We start from the raw sequence: 21119 nt of genomic DNA, 5'->3' as shown, positions 1-21119 counted from the left end.
CATCCACCACTTCCCCAAACTATGTGGAGTCTATTAAAGTCAGTAATCTCTTATAGCCTTCTGAGACAGTGTGAGACACTGGTGCTGTACTTTTTTATGGATAACAGTGAGTCATTCAGTGTCAGAAACCACATAATCAAGTCTAATCAAATCAGTTCTCCCAAATTCCAACAACACATAAAATGTGCTACCAGGAGGGAGAAATACATTAGACAAGGTCTACACAAACATCAAGAACAGTTTTAAACCAACATTATTACCACATCTGGGCCAATCAGATCACTGCTCCATATTTTTAACTCCTGCATACACCCCCCTCAAAAGAAAATTTCAATCCATCACAAAGACCATCAAGACATGGCCTGAAGAAGCTTCCTCACAGCTGCAGGACTGCTTCAAAAGGACCAACTGGGAGGTCTTTGAGGATCAGGACCTGGAGGAGTACACATCAGCTGTGCTCGGCTACATCAAAAACTGCATGGATAATGTCACAGTGGAGAAAAACATCAGAATATACCCAAACCAAAAGCCCTGGATGACAAAGGAGATCCAAATTCTCCTCAATGAGCAGAATGCCGCCTTTAGGTCTGGTGACAGAGCCCTCTACAGTACGGCTAGAACCAACCTAAAGAGAGGCATCAAGGAGGCTAAGACCACCTACAAGAGGAAAATTGAGGATCACTACAACAACAACGACCCACGGCAGGTGTGGAAGGGCATCCAGCACCTCACCAGTCACAAGACCAGAAGCTGCACAACAGTTAAAGGCGACGCCTCACTGGCAGAGGAACTTAACTGTTTCTTTGCTCACTATGAGGCCAAAGCAGCGGAGACACACACAAGACCTCCACCACTCTCCCACAACCACATCCTCACTGTGCAGGAACATGAGGTGAGACGTGTGCTCAGGTCAGTGAACCCCAGAAAAGCTGCTGGTCCTGACGAAGGTGCTGAAGGTATGTGCAGACCAGCTCTCTGGTGTCTTCACAAAAATCTTCAATCTGTCCCTGTCCAAATCCATCATCCCACCCTGTCTGAAGTCTGCCACCATCATCCCACTACCAAAAAAGACTACCATCAGCAACCTCAATGACTATCGTCCGGTCGCACTCACGCCGGTCATAATGAAGTGTTTTGAGAGACTGGTTCTGCATCACATCAGAGCCATCCTCCCACCCACCTTTGATCCACACCAGTTTGCCTACAAAGCAAACAGATACACAAGAGACGCTACCACCACTGCTCTCAACACAGCACTCACACACCTGGAGCACCAGGGGAGCTATGTGAGGATGCTCTTCGTAGACTTCAGCTCGGCTTTTAACACAGTCATCCCCCACAGACTGGTGACCAAAGTCACAGAATTGGGACTTTCACAACCCACCTACCTCTGGATCAGAGACTTTCTGACCGACCGCACCCAGTCTGTAAGATTGGGTTTTCATCATTCCTTCACCCTCAAACTCAGCACCGGAGCACCACAGGGGTGCGTGCTTAGCCCACTTCTCTATGCTCTTTACACCTATGACTGTGTTCCCACCTACTCCTCCAACACCATAGTAAGGTTTGCGGATGACACGACAGTGGTTGGACTCATCTCTGGAGACCGCCTACAGGGATGAAGTCCAGGGACTGGCTGAGTGGTGTTCAGGGAATAACCTCACCCTAAACTCCTCAAAAACAAAAGAACTCATTATAGACTTCCGGCAGAAAGGAGCAGTCCCCACACCACTGTACATCAATGGGGACTGTGTTGAAAGAGTCCATTCCTTCAGATTCCTGGGCACACACATTTCTGAGGATCTTTCCTGGACCACCAACACCATGGCAGTGGTCAAGAAGGCGCAACAGAGGCTCTACTTCCTGAGAATCCTCAGGAAAAACAACCTTCAGGAGGAGCTGCTGGTGTCCTACTACCGCTCCACCATTGAGAGCGTGCTGACATACTGCATCTCAACAAGCAGGTACAGCAGCTGCTCAGTGGCAGAGAGGGGAGCGCTGCAGGGGGTCATAAACACGGCCCAGAAGATCATTACTACAACATCCTGAAGGACACATTTCACCCGGGAAATCATCTGTTCGACCTGCTGCCCTCTGGTAAACGCTTTAAGTCCATCCCATCCCAGACAAACAGACTCAAAAACAGCTTTTACCCCAGAGCCGTACGGGAACTGAACACTTCCAAACACACACACTGACAAAGACTTTCTATAGAACACTGTGCTCAGTAGAACCAACTGAACACCACTACTGCTCTTTATTGACACTAATTTCATAGGACCCTTTACACTGTTCCAGTGCTCCACTACTGCTCTTTACTGGCACTGATTTTATTGACACTTTACACTGTTCAAGTGCTCCACTACTGCTCTTTACTGGCACTGATTTTATTGACACTTTACACTGTTCCAGTGCTCCACTACTGCTCTTTACAGGCACTGATTCATAGGACACTTTACACTGTTCCAGTGTTCCAGAGTTCCACTCCACCTCTGTTCTATTTATTATTCATTTGTTCTTGAAAGTGCAATCTGTATTATTTTCTGTGCAATAAGTCTTAGATGTGCAATATTATGTAATGCTATAAGCTGTCCAAGGAATGTGCAACTACAACTGCTACCTCACCTGTCTATTGTCTATTGACTGTTTTAGAACATATAGTTTTATAGTCCTTTTTAAAATAAAAAAAATTATATTTAAAATTAAATTTTTCTTTTTCCCTTAAATCTGCACTTTATATATTTTAGCCTTATGTTTATTTATTTTAGCCTTATGTTTAAATTGTTTTGTATGTAGGAAGTGCCGTTGGATTGCTGCTCAATTTCGTTGTAAACTGCAATGACAATAAACGCATCTTATCTTATCTATTGGAGATAATATCCAACTCCACACAGTTTGAGGGCAGTGATGATTTAAGCATGCAGTTAGCACCATGCTTATTGGACATGTCTTGGTTGTTTTAAGAGGTTAAGACATAAACTGAGTTGTTCACAGTGGTGGTGATAGGAACCAGACATCCCCCTCTAAAAGCTCCCTCACAGAAAGTTCCTACATGAAATGGTTATGAATTCACTGCTTGATGTCTGATTGTTTTATAAGAATTTTGAGAAAGTTTTAGCCTAAAATATATATATTTTTTCCATGCATACATGGTGGAGGGGTACATGCAATTGCAAAATAGACCCAAAATATGCAAATTTTTCAAAGTTATTAATATTTTACCATCATCAACTTTCTCATGTAGGTTCTCTGGTGGTTCTGGATGGTAAATAAAATGTCTATATCTGTGTTGTAGTCATGGCGACCCCTGGTTCCCATCACCACCACTGTAAAGACATCTGAACCATTTCACACCAAACCGCTCTGAATCGCTCTGTTTACATCTCAACGCTTGAATTATGCAGAAATGGTCAAATTTCCCTTTAAATGTGTAGGATGTCTGATCGTTTGTATCAGCTTTAACTGATAATAGATGGTGGTTTGTTTGCTGTGGTGAATTTGAGTTCTGTCCAGATCACAGAAACAGGCACAGACTGCTCAGACTATTAATAGTGTCTCTTGGAGAGGATCATTACCCGTATAAGAAGTGTCCACTATAGGGATGTCGTTGAGGAACCAGGTGGTTTGGACACGGTCTGCTCTTCTGCCCTCGATGCTGATGGAGACCCGGCCTTTCCGCCCCACCACCAAGCGTGGGGGCAGGATGATCGCTGAAACATTCAGGCATTTCTGCTTCTCTGCAGCGAGAGGTAGAGAGGTAATATTTGATACAGTAGAAGATATGATATGAGACAACCAGTGGAGATTAGCTGGAGATTCACTCGAAAGAGGCCCCAAATATTCTGTAATAACTCTCTCTAGGACAAATCAATCTGAACCAAACTATGTGCAATGAGCTCCTCAGTATATGGAGCTTCAAACAAGCCGGGATGCCCCTGTATCGGAGCGTTGAGATACACGCTGGACAACCATCGCAATGTTTAACCTCCATTTGCAATTTCTGGGTGCAGACCAACACCCCCCTAACCCCTTCGTCCTAACGGGAGCTATAGCAGAATATTCAAGGCCTCTTTTGAGTGAATCTCCCTGTATCATTCATAGATATATTAGTAATTGTGTATATACTGTTATAGTTACTGTTATAGTTATATATTACATAGATGTGTCATATTTTTGCCTGTTATTGCTCATTTGCACTGTCCATCTTGCACTCTTGCTACTATTTGCACTTCTGGTAGATGCTAACCAGATAGATGCTGTTCGCCTATCCATCTATCTGTCTGTCTGTCTGTCTGTCTGTCTGTCTGTCTATCTATCTGTCTGTCTATCTGTCTGTCTGTCTATCTATCTGTCTATCTGTCTGTCTGTCTGTCAAGGCAATTTATTTGCATAGCAGACGTGCCTATAGGGATGCTACTACTAATAAAAGCAGAGTGGACGAAGGAGCAAACACAATTATCCCTCCAGGGTCTGAGGGCATTTTCTTGCCTTTAAAGGCACTTGTATATGATAAGATGCCGACATGTTATATCAAAATGTTCAGAACAATCAGGCCTTTTTTGACCTTTTGACCCTTTTAATCTATATGATGGCTCATATAAAGACCAGTGTTTGTCTGCAGGTGTTTTAAGTGGTGTCTCACCGTCTCTTCTCTTCCAGGAGAAGCCGAAGCACAGCAGCAGCACGAGGATCAGCGAGATGATCATCATGGCCACCGAGGCTTTCGCTGATTTACTCAGAACCAGCTCCTGCGCTGAGAGAGGTGACAAATACAGACGTGCTTAGCTCTTTCAACATCTCTTATTAAATATTACGAGACAATTTGACCTGGAAACATTCACGTAAAACTCTTCCGCGAACTCATTCAGAGCTGATCTGCATCATAAAAGTAAAGCAGTAAACATTTTAGAGGGATCACGTCGTCTCATTGTTCTTTAAAGAAGGACAGAAGGAGAATGAGTAATATATATTGTACCATTTGAAAGAATCAGGATTTTATAATAACATATTACCAATTTGGTTTGTACAAATATGCCAGTCCGATTCAGCTTCACATGTTTCAAATAACTGGTGCAGGAGGGATGGAAGCGATTCAAAATAATACATAATTAAAGCTAATATAAGTGTAATTAAGAGTTAAAGGAGACAATCGTTTTTATTTTGACATTTTTAAACAAGTTTAAATGTTAGATGTGTCCAGAATGATGGACAGCACTGTAAATGATATTAAAATGACTTTAAAAAGCTGCAGAATGTCAATTATAAAGCTCTAATAAAATGAATATCCAGAACAATGATAATTTATATATTGCTGCTGTCAGAAGAAAAACTTGTATCTCCAAAACGGTAACTTTACAGGAGAAGGAATAAACTTACATTAATTTCAATGTAAGTCAATGGAACCAGACATTTTCCAAGTCATTTTTGCCCATTTAATTTGGTCCATCCTTCATGAAATTTACACACAATATAAAGGCCAACATGTATTTTCAAAAACTGAAAATCGACAGATATAAGGTTTTGTTCTGGCAACAGCGATATATATATATATATATATATATATATATATATATATATATATATATATATATATAATATATTAAATTAATATATAATCACATTCATATCTAGAATCAAGTTTGAACAAAATTCAAATCTAGCATGAATGTCTTAACTATTAATGTCAATAATGAAGTTCTAATATATTTAATATCCAAAATATCTTAACTTAAACAGTGGTGAGTATTCAGGCAGATAAATTGACCAAAAATGACTGTAAATAGACAATTACAGTAACCTATATTATTCATCATTAGATTTAAAAAAAAAATAATTTAAATATTAAATAAAACATCCAAAACCTGAAAAAATGGCAGGTGATTATAATTTTCTGAATTATATTTTGGTGAATATACAGTGTGTACTGTATTTCTGAGAGTACCCAGGGGGTCAGTAGCTGAAAGGTCAATAGAGCTGGACGCCGGTCGTGAGACGTGAGGCTGCTGAGCCACACACTGCACGGCTCCGCCACGTTCCCTCTCCTCTGCACTGAGTGTGTGGAACCAGCGGCTTCTGTACGTTCCGTCGTTGTTCAGAAGGCTCTGAGGAGGTTTGGACAGGACGGTGCCATTCTGGACCCAAACCACAGACACATTCTCTGGATAAAAGCCGCTGAGTTCACAGGCGAGGGTGAGGGGCGAGGAGCGAGAGGAGGGGGGCAAGATGGAGAGAGTGACCTCAGGGACGACTGGAGGAAAAGAGAGAAAATGGAAAAAAAAAACAAATGCTAAACTTTTCATACTTCGTGCACTGAGAACTTTTTTTGCTGAAGTTTCTGTTTAATTTCAGTTAAAGTTTGGAATTACTTTTCATATGAATAATCTTTTTTTTTAAAGTTATTAAACGGTAAATAATATCCTGTTAATTTTTATTTATTGTTTTTTATTTTCCATTTTATTGTTTTTTGCCATATTTTTGGCTTCAAGAGCTAAACACCAACTGAAATGACCTTATTATTATTCATTACCTAATTATAATTTAGTTTTTCACCCTAATAGGGCTGTACATAAACTTTTTGAGCAGGGAGCCCTTGTACTGTCAAATTAAAATATTGTATCACCTGAATAATTGTACTAAGAAGTATTAATTGAATGAATTTGTTAATTTAACTGTGGTTTTCCTCCACAATAATACTGTTTACGCTCAAGTAATGTTTTCGTGCATCATTAAAAGAGATGAAACTGACATGTGAGCCCACACCACAGGATTTTACAAATTGTTGCTGTCAAAGATCTCAAAAATCTTTTATTAACCAAAGATATGGTGATTCCTAACTTCTGAACAGTAGTATAGGTTTCAATATGGCCTGAGAAACATTTTAAAACAGTCCTGAATGTGAAATAAGTCAGCAGTAACACTCACTGATGAGACCTATGCTGAACTCCTTCACGAGAGGTTGCTCCAGAGCTTCATGCTCCACCACACAACTGTAGGTAATATTCCGATCTGTGAGCTTAGGAAAGAACACCAGCCGGCTGACTGCCTCATAAAGTCCATCCTCTGTGAGGTTCCCTTCAGACCTTCCAGGGTTTCTGAACTTTTTCCCCTCTCGTGTCCAGGTGAAGATGATTTGGGGAGGGCTAAAGCCTTTTGCCCAGCACTCTACTGCACTCTCCTGACCCAGCACCACCTCTGGAGATGGGATGGACATGGTGGGGGAAGCTGAGAAAGAAGAGTGATGGGGTGAATATACATATCGCTGTTTTCAGAAGAAAATCTCCAAATCTCCAAAATGGTAACTTTACAGGAGACGAAAAAACCTACGCTACTTTTAACGTGTCAATGGAACCAGACGTCTTTCCAAGTTATTTTGGGTCTTTTAGTCCATTCGTCATGGAATTTACAAACAATGTAAAGGGAAACAGGCATTTCAAAAACTGAAAAACATTGTTTTATGATGGTTTTATGAAAGTTTTAGCCTAAAATAAATTTTTAACACTTGTAGGCTGTTGTGAGACAAAATATTCTCCAAAGAAAACTCATTGTTTTCAGATTTACCACCATTTTACCCGAAGACTGTGTAGGTTCTCTGGTGGTTCTGGATGGGAAATAAAATGTCTATATCTGTGTTGTAGTCATGGTTCCTATCACCACCCCTGTAAAGACGTCTGAACCATTTCACACCAAACCGCTCTGAATCTCTCTTTTTACATCTCACACACTGAGTTATGCAACTATTTAAAAATTGATATAATCCCCCTGTTTAATTGCAAAAATGTAGTCTTTCAATTAAAAACCACTGTGTAAAGATCACAACATCACTTTAAAATGGTTTAAAGATCAGTTTTCATTTTAGAAGCCAGTAAATGAGACCCTCACATTTTCTGGCACACACCACTTTGTTTCCTGCCCCTACATGCATCACAAAAGCTGTGATCGGACCATGAAAGCCATGATGACTGGTTATGTCCATCCCTCGACCCTTTCCTGTTAAAGCAGGTGGTTTTCTGGCACGTTGAGCTATGAAACGTACCAGACTGTTTGACTACCGGACGTCTGGCCAGAGAGCATGTAGAGAGGAGAATTCCCACTCTGAAATGTCTTCGGGATTTCTCAAACACTAGAGGGCGCTCCTGAGCAAGTCCAAAATGGATGGGTTGATAAGGAGCATTTAAGCAGAATTGTAGTTTATAAACGCTGAAACATTTTTAATGTAAAAGAATACATTCAGTTCCCGAACAGCATAAAACATTTTAACACCGCTGTTATATTTTAAACTCGAGTTACAGGAGTTTAAAATGGTGCCTCATGTACATTCATTATGTTAGTGAGCATGAACATCCAATGAGCTGCTCCGCTCGCCAACCAATCAGCACTCAGGAGCAGTAATGTTAGCGTCCTGCTGCCCAAAACCTATTTGCAGTAGAAAAAAGTGAATATACGGGTGAGATTTCTTAGCTTTTTTAGTGAAAAACATTCTTCTACTGTCTAAAATTAAAGGAAAGTTCTGGGCGAGTAGAACCTATTTTAACTTTTCGTTTTTAGCCATTGAGCCATTTACTGTCATTCATTAAGGACTCTCTCCCAGGCGCCCTCTGCTGTTTAGTAGTGTTTTTTATATAACAGGGGAAATAAGAAGTGGCCAGGCTTGTCATAAACTGACTCTGAACCAGCTTTTGCTCTGGCATGCAGGAATACCACTAATGTAACTCACCCAGTATAGTAAGTGTAATGCTGCTAGAGTAGTCAGTCCCAGAGCTGCTCACGTTGCACTCATACAACCCCTGCTGGTGCGGAGTGGCGTTTAACACGGTCAATGGGAAAGAGCCATTGTGGAAGCTGGAGGTGTTTAAGTAGAAGCCCCGTTCTGTGTGGTTACTGGATGCAATGACCGAACCTTTGAAGGACCAAGTGACATCGAGGAGTGTGGTGTTCACTGTGTTGAGAAGATGGAAGGAGCACGGCAGGACAGCAGGCGAGCTCAGAGGAACAACGATGTCTGCTGGAAAGACTGTGAGGTGCAGGATGGGAAATTAGCATAGGTCATCAGATTATTATTAGTTGTAAGTTGCAAACTAGAATAAAAAATACAAATAAAATAAAAGAAATAAAATTCTGTTTTTTCAGTAACTCAGATAATCAACTCTCAGGATTAGTACAAAATCTCTTAATCGCACATACTTCAGAGCTACACTCTTCAAAAATGGTTCTTCAAGGGTTCTTTAGTAAAGAAAAAGGTTCTACACAGAACCACAAACTTTCAAAAAGCCCTTTGCATGTTTAAAGGTTTCTTTGTACCATGAAAGTATTCTTCAGATTGATGGTTCTACATAGAACCTTTTTGAAAAGGGTTCTACACACCTAGAAATGATGGTTCTTCTAGGGTTCTTTAGTCAAAAAATCCAATATAGAACCATATATACTCAAAGAACCCTTTGCATGATTCAACCCTAAGAACCCTTTGCATCATGAAAGCATTCTTCGAATTGATGGAGAATGTGCTGTAGATTCTTCTATATAGAACCTATTTGTAAATGGTTCTTTACAGCACCAAAATGGGTTCTTCTATTGTAACAAGCCTGAATAGAACCTTTTTGGTGCTATATAGAACTTTTTCAAATAGGTTCTACACAGAACCATCTACAGCACATTCTGATGAACCCTTTCCTGATGCAAAGAACCTCTTAATTATGCAACGGGTTCTTTATAGAACCATTTTCTTTGCTATGCAACCCCTGAGGAGCCATCATTTCTAAGTGTGTATATAGCACCAAAAATGCTAAATCTATTGTTATGATGTCAAGTTTGATGGAAAAGAAGAACCCTTTTTGGTACCCTTTTTAAAAAAGGTTCTATATAGAACCATGTACAGCACATTCTCCATCAATCTGACAAATATTTCTCAATACAAAGGACTCTAATCATACAAAGGGTTCTTTGAGTGTTCATGGTTCTATACAGAACCATTTTCTTTACTAAAGAACCCTTGACGAACTGTCTTTTCAAACGTGTGCAGGGCCATTTTCTTCTGTTTCTGAAATTCGGCTGCTGAGAACTAAGAACCCTCACTTTGATCAACATGTTATCACCCATAGATTAACTCCTTAGTGTCCGACTCATTTCAGCCCAGTCTGAGCTGAATATTCTATGTTCTAGATCACAGAACTTTCTCAGCAGTCTGTCAGTTCAGAAGCAGAACTCACACTTGTCTCATTCATCACCAGAACCTCTCGCAGAGAAACGCTGCTGTTAACCTCTTCTTTTAGGAGAAAGAATTCAGGCATTCTTTAGTAATACAACAGTAAAACCTGCTTTATTTCTTTATGCCAATCTTAAGAAAGACCTTGTTGTATCAGTGCAGCGCCACCTGCATTGCACACCCGCAAGTGCATTCTTTGCTGTTGTGACGTAACACTAATTTATCCTTGCACATCTTTTTATAACCCACTCCACTGTTCAGTCTAAAAGGACTGACCGTAAACGTCATATAATCACAAAAATGTGTATTGTGTCATAATTTATGACCATAACGATAACATTTCATTGCATGACCATCACCCACATTACACCACCTGAGCTCTTGTTATCTATCTGACGTCTGACTGAGCTGAGATTGCCGCAGGTGACGCAAGCAAATCGCCACAGGCGCCACATTAATATCAAGTGTATAATAACACAGGACCTGTATACGCCTTGAAACAACTTATTATGCGTTGATTAATCATTTCTGATTTGTAGCTCAATGAAATGAGCAGAGAAATCGTGTAAAATGTGCAGGTTCTAAGTCACACTTGTGTTTGTAAGTTGAAGTAGAGATATTTGAATATGATTTGAGTTTATTGTTGTATGTGCAGGGAGAAAAAACACCATTTACATTTATGTATTAGTCACTGACATTGAAATAAAGAGACAAAAATCAGAAGTGCAGACTCACAGAATGTAAATCCAATGTAAATATAATTGGTTATGTAATTAAACTGTGCTGAAATAATGCAAATTTAATATATTGCTAATGTTCTGTAAGTGCTAAAGGCCATCTAGACATCAACTGATATACGGACCGTAGATCTGTGCAACATGGTTAATGTACACTATATTCCCAAAAGCACTCACTCGTCAGGCTTCACACGCATATGAACTTGAGTGACATCCCATTCTTTATCCATAGGATTTAATATGATGTCGGCTCACCCTTTGCAGCTAAAACAGCTTCAGCTCTTCTGGGAAGGCTTTCCACAAGGGTTAGGAGTATGTTTATGGGAATTTTTGACATATTTGTGAGGCCAGACACTGATGTTGGACGAGAAGGCCTGGCTCGCAGTCTTCATCCCAGAGGTGTTCTATCGGGCTGAGGTCAGGCCAGTCAAGTTCTTCCACACCAAACTGGCTCATCCATGTCTTTATGGACCTTACTTTGTGCACTGGTGTGCAGTCATGTTGGAACAGGAAGGGGCCATCCCCAAACTGTCCCCACAAAGTTGGGAGCATGAAATTGTCCAAAATCTCTTGGTGCTGAAGGATTAAGAGTTCCTTTCACTGGAACTAAGGGCCGAGCCCAACTCAGGAAAAACAACCCCACACCATAATCCCCCCTCCACCAAACTTTACACTGGGCACAATGCAGTCAGAAAAGTGCCATTCTCCCGCCAAACCCAGACTTGTCCATCGGATTGCCAGACGGTCAATCGTGATTGGTCACGCCAGAGAAATTGTCTCCACTGCTCTGGAGTCCAGTAGTGGCACTTTACACCACTGCATTCCACGCTTTGCATTGTGCTTGGTGATGTAAGGCTTGGATGTAGCTGCTCGGCCATGGAAACCCATTCCATGAAGCTCTCTATGTTATTCTTGAGCTGATCTGAAGGCCACATGAAGTTTGGAGGTCTGTAGCGATTGACTCTGCAGAAAGTTGGTGACCTCTGCGCGCTATGTGCCTCAGCATCTGCTGATCATGCTCTGTCATTTTACGTGGCCAACCACTTCGTGGCTTAGTTGATGTCATTCCCAATCACTTCCACTTTGTTATAATCCAACTGACAGTTGACTGTGGAATATTTGGTAGTGAGGAAATTTCACAACTGGACTGGACATTCTTTCACTAATGTTTGTAGAAGCAGTCTGCAGGCCTAGGGGCTTGGTTTTATACACCTGTGGCCATGGAAGTGATTGGAACACCTGAATTCAGTTATTTGGATGGGTGACTGAATACCTTTGGCAATATAATGTATCTGCCCACACTAAGGGCCTAATAATTAGCTGATCACATTTAAAAATGGAATAAAGTCAAAACTGTATTGGACCCTACACCCTAACGCTGCATTTGCATTGCTCTGCTCTACTACAAGTGGATGCCATTCATCATGCCAAGTGGTGCCTGATGGAAATGGATGGGGGATGTAATGGAAAGTATAAAGCAAAAAATGGATGCAAATGTATTTGTATGTGTTTAGCATTTTGGTGGATAATATGCCAAAAGATAGCAATGCTGTAAGACATTTTAGTGATAGTCAAAAGTTTCATAAGTTTGAAGAGAGAGAAAATTGTGAGTTAAAAAAAAAGATTAAAAACTGTACAGTGATTTATATTTATAATGATTCTCACACTTTTAGATTAAGTGACCTTTATTAGTCCCACAACGGGGAAATTTCACCTCCTCATTTAACCCATCAGAAGACACACACAGTAGGGGGCAGTGAGCACACCTGCCCGGAGCAGTGGGCAGCCCTATCCATGATGTCCGGGGAGCAGTTGGGGGTTAGGTGTCTTGTTCAAAGACACCTCAGTCACATACTGTCAGCTAAAGGGATCGAACAGGCAACCTTCCAGTCACAGGGCTGGTTCTCTAACCTCCAGCCCATGAATGGATTCCAGGGGTAAGAAAACTTTTTTTTTTCCAGTTCTGCTCTAAGAGCAGAAATGTGCACTACACAACTAAATGCAACTGTGCTTTTAAGTTAAATGAAAAAGAAACAAAGAAAGATTCTGCACTATTTCTACACTCTTAAGAAGATGTTTTTTGTTCAAGGGTTCTATAGTACAGTAAATGGCTCCATATAGAATCATCAATGTTCAAAGAATTGATTAAACAGTTCTTTGCATGGTGAAATGGTTCTTCAGGCTGATGGAGAATGTGCTGTAGATGATTGTATATAGAACCCTTTTAAAAATGATTCTGTATAGCAGCCAGTCAGGTCTTTATGAACCTTGTTTTGTGCTCTGGGGCTCAGTCATGCTGGAACAGGAAAGGTTCTTCCCCAAACTGTTCCCACAAAGTTGGAAGTGTACAATTGTCCAAAATGTCTTGGTGCTGAAGCATTAAGATTCCCTTCACTGGAACCAAGGGTTCTAGACCAACTCCAGAAAAACAACCCCGTATCATCTTCCCTCCTCCACCAAACTTTATAGCTGCCACAGTGCAGTCAAGCAGGTCAGACTATCTGGGAGGGAATAAATTTCACAAACTGACTTTTTGCAAAGGTGACATCCTGTTATAGCACCACAGTCGAATTCAGTGAGCTCTTTAGAATGACCAGTTCTTTCACTAATGTGTGTAAAGTCAGGCTGCATGGCTAGGTGCTTATTTTATACACCTGTGGCAATGAGACTGAATAAAACACTTGAATTCATTGATTAAGAGCTGTGTCCCAATACTTTTGTCCATTAAATGTATATGCAAATGATTCTTGACTCATTATGACCTGCATTCCATAATATATCAGCTCTCTGTGTAGAAATATAAACTTACTTTACATAAACTCCAACAAGCAATCACTAAATGCTGTAAATGTACAGAATTTATTTTACAGTGAAGCACTATTTTGTTATTTTACAGGATCATACTGTCAAAATTTGGGTATTTAGAGTGGTGCACAGGTTTACAGTAACCTAACAGATAATGTAATGTAAAGTAATTTACTTGCAATTTACAACTTGCTGGTACAGTACTGTAAATTTACAGCATTTAATGTAATTGACTTTTTACAAAAAGCAAAAAGATGTAGAACCACATGGAGCACATTCCCCATCAGTCTGAAGAACCATTTCACCATACCGAGAACCATTTAAGCATGCAAGTGGTTCTTTGAGTGTTCATAGTGTTTACTAAAGAATCCTTAAAGAACCATCTTTTTAAAGAGTGCACTTTAAATTTTGAGTTGTTCGCATTTAGTTCCTGATTCTCTTTTTTAGGGTTTAATTTCATTCTGTTGTTTTGGTTCAGCTCCAGTTCTGCTTTACTGTTTATGGATCAAAAGAGCCAATAAAGAGAGGAACAGAGCAGTACAATCAGTTCTTCTGCTGATTGACGCTGATACAACACAGGAATTCCCAGGTTGTTATTGGACCTGGGTTTTTTTACTGCTTTTTAAAGCGTTCTTGCTGCTTTTTAATGGCACCGAAGTAACAAGATTGTTATATCTGGATGGTTTTGAGTTACTGTACATTTTTTAATGGAAAGTAGTAAATAGTAAACATTCTATTTGTTGTACTACGACAGTTAAACTGGCTGTTTAGACAACATACGGTAAAATAGGAATTAAAAGCACTTTATCTCTCTCTCCATCCTCTGTTACTCTTATCTGTCCATCTGCTGTGATAATGAAGCGCTCGGTTACAACCGCTTCACACATAGGGCCAAGTGTAAAGTGTTCCAGTGTCTTCTTTTATCTGACCGTCAGATATTTATTGTCCTGGTTATTGATTAAGCTAATGGAGGAGCTCCTCCAGTCCGGCGTTAGACCTACAGCTAGGCCTACTGTTTGATTACTAATGTTTAATCATTATTGTGAATGAAACCTCAGATAATCAGTTGAAATATAGATTCTTTCACATTTCTTCACTATACAGAGTATATACAGCAAATTGTGCTGGTTTTCCTTGACACAGGGCTGTTTGCCAACTACCGAAAGCTGCTCTAGTCGACACTTAGACCTTTGGAGAGGTTTACAGTTCAGCTGTGGCTTGATTGGCTGGATTTGCGACATCCAAAGACTCAGTTATCTAATACATAATTCCTGATAACCGTATCGTTGAATGCTGAGAGCCAATTGATCATTCGCAGACTTATTAACCAATCCAGGAGGTCAACATACAGTCGAGCAGAGATTTGATCCCAGTGGAACAATCCTCAGACAAACGTTACGGCTCTTCTGCACCGGAATGTTGTTTTGTATTCAATGTTTACTGAAACTACAGTAACAAAAACACTAATATTATTTCAATTCTTACAATAAATGGTCAGAAGTTGCTATGAATGAGGTGCTTTTGTTCAGAATGTGGTTCTAGACATCACTTTCTTAGCAGAAAAGGGTTCCACACAGTATCAAAAAAGGGTTTGTGTAATTGTAGCAATAGTCAAACCTTTTTTGGTATTAAACACTTTTAAAAAGATGGTTCTTCAAGGGTTCTTTAGTAAAGGCCAAGGTTCTATATTGAACCATCAACACTCAAAGAACCATTTGCATGCTTAAAGATTCTTTGCATGACGGTTCTTCAGATTGCTGGAGAACCCTTTTGATGCTATGTAGAATCACATAATACACATGCTCCATCAATCTGAAGAACCGTTTTACTGTGGAAAGAACACTTTAAACCTGCAAATGGTTCTTTGAGTGCTCATGATTCTATATGGAACCATTGCCTTTGCTAAAGAACCATTGAAGAACCATCTTTTTTAAGAGTGCACCAGTTTTAAAACTTTGCATGATTGCATGATTAAAGGATTCTTTGCATCATGAAGTAGTTCTTCAGATTGATGAAGAATGTGCTGGTTCTATAAAGATGGTTCTATAAAGAACCTTTTTGAAAAGGGTTCTATATCATACCAAAGAAAGGTTCTGCTATTGTTACAATATTCATCTTGTTACAATAAAAGGACCCTTTTTGGAGCTACATAGAACCATCTAGATCTTCATCAATCTGAAGAACCATTTCCCTATTGCAAATGGTTCTTTGAGTGCTCATGATTCTATATAGAACCATTGTCTTTACTAAAGAACCCTTGAAGAATCATGTATTTTAAGAGTGCACCAGTTTTAAAAGGTTCTCTAAAGAAAGCCTCTATAATGGTTTCTCCATCTTAAAAAAACACTTGAGTTGTCATGGTTCTTTGTTACCTTTACTAAAGAACCTATGAAGAACCAACTGTTCAAAAGTTTTGAACCAATGTTTTCAGTAATATAAAAGCAGCTGTGGTGGCTATAAATGTATAAGATTCTAGTATGAAAGTCCTGAAGCTGTAAAATTAAATAAATCAAATGCAGAAATATTGGCTGTGTCCAGAACGATGAAAGGAGCTGCAGAAGGTTCTAAAACGACTGCTTGAAGTTAATAAAACATCCATAATGCCTTATTTTTCAGGGAGGCTAACATGAAAAATAGTTCTAGACATGTTATCAATTTTCTAACCCTTCTGAAAGAAACCATAGAAACCATTTTCTGTTGGTTCCTGAAGGTTTTGTAATGTGTTTTGGCTTTTTAATGGGTTTATAGCACAATGTAAAGGATCCTAATGGTTTAACAGATGACCAACGGCTAATGAGATCTAAATTTACAGTTTTTATTTTATAATAAAATATTAGTTTTTTTTTTTTTTTACAGGATGATACTGTAAAATATTGGGTATTTAGAGTAGTGCACTGGTTTATAGTAACATACCAGACAATGTAATTTACAGTAATTTACTGTTTTGCAGCAGAGTTGCTGGTAAAGTACTGTAAATTTACGGCAATTAGTAACTGACCCTTTTCAAACAGCTTCAATGTAGAAGCACATAGAGCACATTCTCCACCAATCCGAAGAACTATTTCACTATTTGTTTTCACATATAGAGCTACTGTCTTTACTAAAGAACCCTTAAAGAATCCTCTATTTAAAGAGTGCGCTTGACCGTTTACCCAGTTTTCCACAGAAAACTGTTGGTCTTTATTGGAAACTATTGAGCCGGTTTCTATTAGACAGAAAAACTACTAGGTTTTACATGGTTTCTAATGGTCCTTTTCAACAGGGAACTGAAAATAATTTAACGTCCTCTACAGGGAACAAGCTTAAATGTGACACTTTCCCACAAATTCTAGTGTAATTCTAGAGTGTAAAAATTAAACTGAAACTGAAATAAGCAAGAAATATAAAATGTGCCAAAACTTTTGCACAGGCCAGCAAATAAAAAAAATGTAATAATTCAGCAAATAAACAGTAATTAAAATGTGCAGCATGTGCCTCTGTAGAGGATGTTTTCACCAGTTTACACAAAATCAACAGCACAAGGAATCTAACTGCGCACCCAAACTTTTGCACACAGCTGTACTACCATAAATAATAACATTTAAACATTCACACATTTGCTTACACAGTGCAGAATATTAAATATTTCTTCATTTTCGGTGTTGCAACTTTTCTTTGTTTTAAAATTTGTCAAAAATGTAAAACTTTCTGTTTTTTAGTTCCAGGATTCAGCAAAAATCCCAGATTTTTGGTCCAGTCTTAGACTTTTGGACCCCACTGTGTATAAAGACTGACCCTTATAGTACCACAGCAGGAAAATCTCACGTCCACATTTAACCCATCCGTGCAGTGAAACACCACATACACAACAATAAACACACTAAGGGGCAGTGGGCACACTTTCCCAGAGCAGTGGGCAGCCCTATCCACAACACCCAGGGAGCAATTGGGGGTTTGGTGTCTTGCTCAAGGGCACTTCAGTCATGTACCATCAGCTCTGGGGATCAAACTGGCGACCTTCCGGTCACAAAGCCGGTTCCCTAACCTCCAGCCCATGACTGCTCCTAGTAAAGTGATTCAAAAGTGATTCAACTCTTGTGAGCAGTGTCCATTCAAAACCTCCAGCTGCCCTTTATGTCATATCAACACTTCTAGCAGAAACAGGGGCGTCAGATCATCCACTAAAAGGGCCGTATTAAAAAATCTCAGCAGATCTGTGGACCAGATGTGTTTTTATCTTATTTAAAATTTTTGCCATAACCCAAACTGGCCATTGTTTATTCAAAATATGGCAAAACTATGACAGCAATCTAGGCACTAAATACATATTAAAAAATAAATCTAAATAAAAATAAATTGCTTTAGTTTTTTTAAAACTGCCTGTTTGTTTGAACTGGACCCCATCTTTTTTCAGCTGGCCCTTAGGTTGTTGTTGAGGGAAGTGGGTTAGAATGCACACTGTTGCAGTGCATGCTGGGGACTGTAATGCAGCTAATAAGAATAGAACATTTAAATAATTTCATGGGCCAAATGGGACTGAGCCATGGGCCTGAGGTGGCCCACGGGCCTGACGTGGCGCACAGGCCTTGCGTTTGACACATCAGATCTAAAACAAATCTTCTTATATTAAAGTGCAGTTAAGACTGTTGATGATTTCTGAGATACAGCGTTTTCCTATGATATGCTGTCTGCACGATCATATTTAATATGTATGTTTGGGGTTGAACATTATCTTAGTTTTATCCTATCTTACCTTTATTTTATCAAAGGGAAATTCCACTCATTTCCAAAATTTAAGCTTAATTAAGAGGTTTAGATGTGAACAGAGTCAGAATGGTTTGGTGTGAAATGCTCTGTTCTAGAGAAACTTACAGTCAGAACTGTTCACAGTGGTGGTGATAGGAACCAGATGTCCACCTCTAAAAGCTCCCTCACAGAAAGTTCCTACATGAAATGGTTGTGTAATTTTGAGAAGGTTTTGGTCCTTAAATGTATTTTTAACGTACAGTTGTGGTGGAGGGGTCGTCCTCAAAGAAAACATATTATTTCAGATTTATTTTTCAATATTTTCCATCATCAACATCAACATATGAACTCAGAAGACTCGTGTAGGTTCACTGGTGGTTCTGGATGGTAAATAAAATGTCTATGTTTGTGCTGCAGTCATGGCGACCCCTGGTTCCCATCACCACCACTGTAAAGAAATTTGAACCATTACATACCAAACCACTTTGAATCACTCCGTTTACCAAAAAATGGCATCTTGTTAAGCAAAATCATCTTAAAAACAGTCAATAAATCTAATGCTTCTCCTGTTGAGACTATTGTAAGCTTAATTTAAAATGATTTACCTTATAGACATTTTTTACTAGTTTTAAGTCATTTTTTTCTAATTAAATCATCAAACTATGCTGGCAAATAATTTCGCTTGTTTTAAGAAATGTGCTTGAAACCAGCAAAACTATATGCCACTATTTTGAGATAATTTTACTTAATAAAATTACTGAAAACAAGTGAAAAATATCTAAAAATAAAATAGATAATCTTATTATAAGTGAGCAAGCATCTCAAAAATGGCAAATATGAGAATCATCGACTAGATTTCAGATCATTTCACTTGACAAGATCCCAGCTTAACACTGAATTTTGCAGAAATCATGAGAAATCAGTGACATTAGCCCGAACAAAAGTGTTGGCACCCTCTCATCTCACAGAGGGTAAACTGAGCTGGACGTCCGAACTTTCCGCATGAACAGTGTTTTTCTCTTCAGTTGTGGTTTCAGATTATGCAGAGTAAGCACAGCTGAGGGAAAGACACAGTAGATTACAATCTCTGCTCTCATACACCACATAAACGTTATAAACAAACAAACAAACAAACATATCGCTTCTGTCAGAACAAAACCTTATACCTCCATTTCTGTTGTTTTTCACTTTTTGATGTAATTTGATGAAAATGCGTGTTTCGTTTCACATAATGTGTAAATATCATGATGAACGGATCAAGAGAAATGACCCAGAATAACTTGGAAAAAATTCTGGTTCCATTGACTTCCATTAAAAGTAGAGTAGGTTTTTTTCCTTCTCCTGTAAAGTTGTCATTTTAGAGACACAAGGTTTTGTTCTGACAGCAGCAAAATGCGAGCTCTCACAGAAAGTGGTAAAGTTAAAGCTGTATCTCTCTCACATCTACAGTCTATAGTATAAATACAGCCAGTAAAACGTCTGACAGTTCTGCAGGTTCTGCTGCTCAGAATGGCTGATTATACAGCTGAAATCTGTGCTGAAATGCAGCTGCACTGACAGCAATTGACCTTATTGACGATTGAATTAGCGTTCAATCGTCACCCTGATGCAATCTGGCTCTCAAATAAGGATAAAGATACAGGTTTATTGACGCGCTTGCATGAGGATGAGGCCGATAATCACACCAGCGTCTCACCTTTTCCACTTAACCACAAAAAAAAAAGCATTTAATTCCGATACTCACCCAGCTTTATTGGGCTCAGGAGACACAAACAGAGCAGGACTTTAAACCTCATGGTCTTTAACTGATCTCAGCAGGCAGGCCTTATCAAGCCCTTTTGTTTTCTCTCACACTCTTAGATAGTGGCACACACTCTTATATACAGAGTGCATGGTGGGCGGGTTCGAAACAGGCAGGCGATCAGAAACACGGCCCAACAGGCCAACAAGAGGGACGAGTGAGCTGCACACATAATGGTCACTTAACCAGAGAGAGAGAGAGAGGGGAGAGAAAAAGGGAGAGTGAAGCACAAACAGAGGGGGAAGAGAGAAGGAGAGAGAGAAAGAAGAAGAGGGAAAGAGACAGAACAAGAAAAGGAATGCAAGAACAGAGAAAAAAGACAAAAAGAGAAATGGAGAGAGAGAAGAGAATAAAGGAGAGTGAAGGCTAAATAGAGATAAGTGGGGAGAGAGAAGAGAGAGTGAAGGATAAACAGGGAGAGAAAATGAAGGAGAGAGAAAATAGAGAGAAAAGGAATGCAAGAAGTGAGAAGAAGGAGAGATTGAAATAAAAGAGAAAAATGAAGAGAGAGAGAAAGAGAAAAACAGAGAGACAGAGAGAGAGAAAGACAGAGAGACAAAGACAGAGAGAGAGAGAGAGAAAGACAGAGAGAGAGAGTGAGAGAGAGAGACAGAAATACGAAGAGAAAGATAGAGAGAGAGAGAAAGAGAAAGATGGAGAGAGAAAGAGAAAGATGGAGAGAGAGAAAGAGAAAGGACAAGGAGATACAGATACAAAGAAAAAGATACAGATGGAAAGAGAAAGGGAAGGAATGCAAGAAGGAAGAAAGAGAGTGAATCAAGAGAGAAAAATCGAGATAGAAGAGAAAAAGGGAGAGTGAAGGGTAAAGAGAGATAAGGGAGGAAAGAAAGAG

At 39.4% G+C, this 21119-nt stretch overlaps 1 protein-coding gene across 1 annotated transcript in view; it reads right to left on the bottom strand.

Moving 5' to 3' along the window:
• si:ch211-180a12.2 overlaps positions 1-20360 on the bottom strand; it is a 31474-nt gene extending 11114 nt beyond the window's left edge. The window contains exons 1-6 of the mRNA XM_017695026.2: positions 20210-20360; positions 8714-9010; positions 6922-7221; positions 5942-6247; positions 4643-4753; positions 3576-3737 (exon numbers count right to left, since the gene is read on the bottom strand). Of these exons, the coding sequence (XP_017550515.1) occupies positions 3576-3737; positions 4643-4753; positions 5942-6247; positions 6922-7221; positions 8714-9010; positions 20210-20261 (1228 nt within the window). The 5' untranslated portion in view covers positions 20262-20360. The remainder of the gene's footprint in view (positions 1-3575; positions 3738-4642; positions 4754-5941; positions 6248-6921; positions 7222-8713; positions 9011-20209) is intronic.
• Positions 20361-21119: the final 759 nt, after the last annotated feature.

Source organism: Pygocentrus nattereri, chromosome 13, assembly GCF_015220715.1.
Source record: "Pygocentrus nattereri isolate fPygNat1 chromosome 13, fPygNat1.pri, whole genome shotgun sequence".
NCBI classification, from domain to species: Eukaryota; Metazoa; Chordata; class Actinopteri; order Characiformes; family Serrasalmidae; genus Pygocentrus; species Pygocentrus nattereri.
Note: the sequence above shows the minus strand (reverse complement) of the source record. Positions and strands in the feature narration are given on the sequence as shown.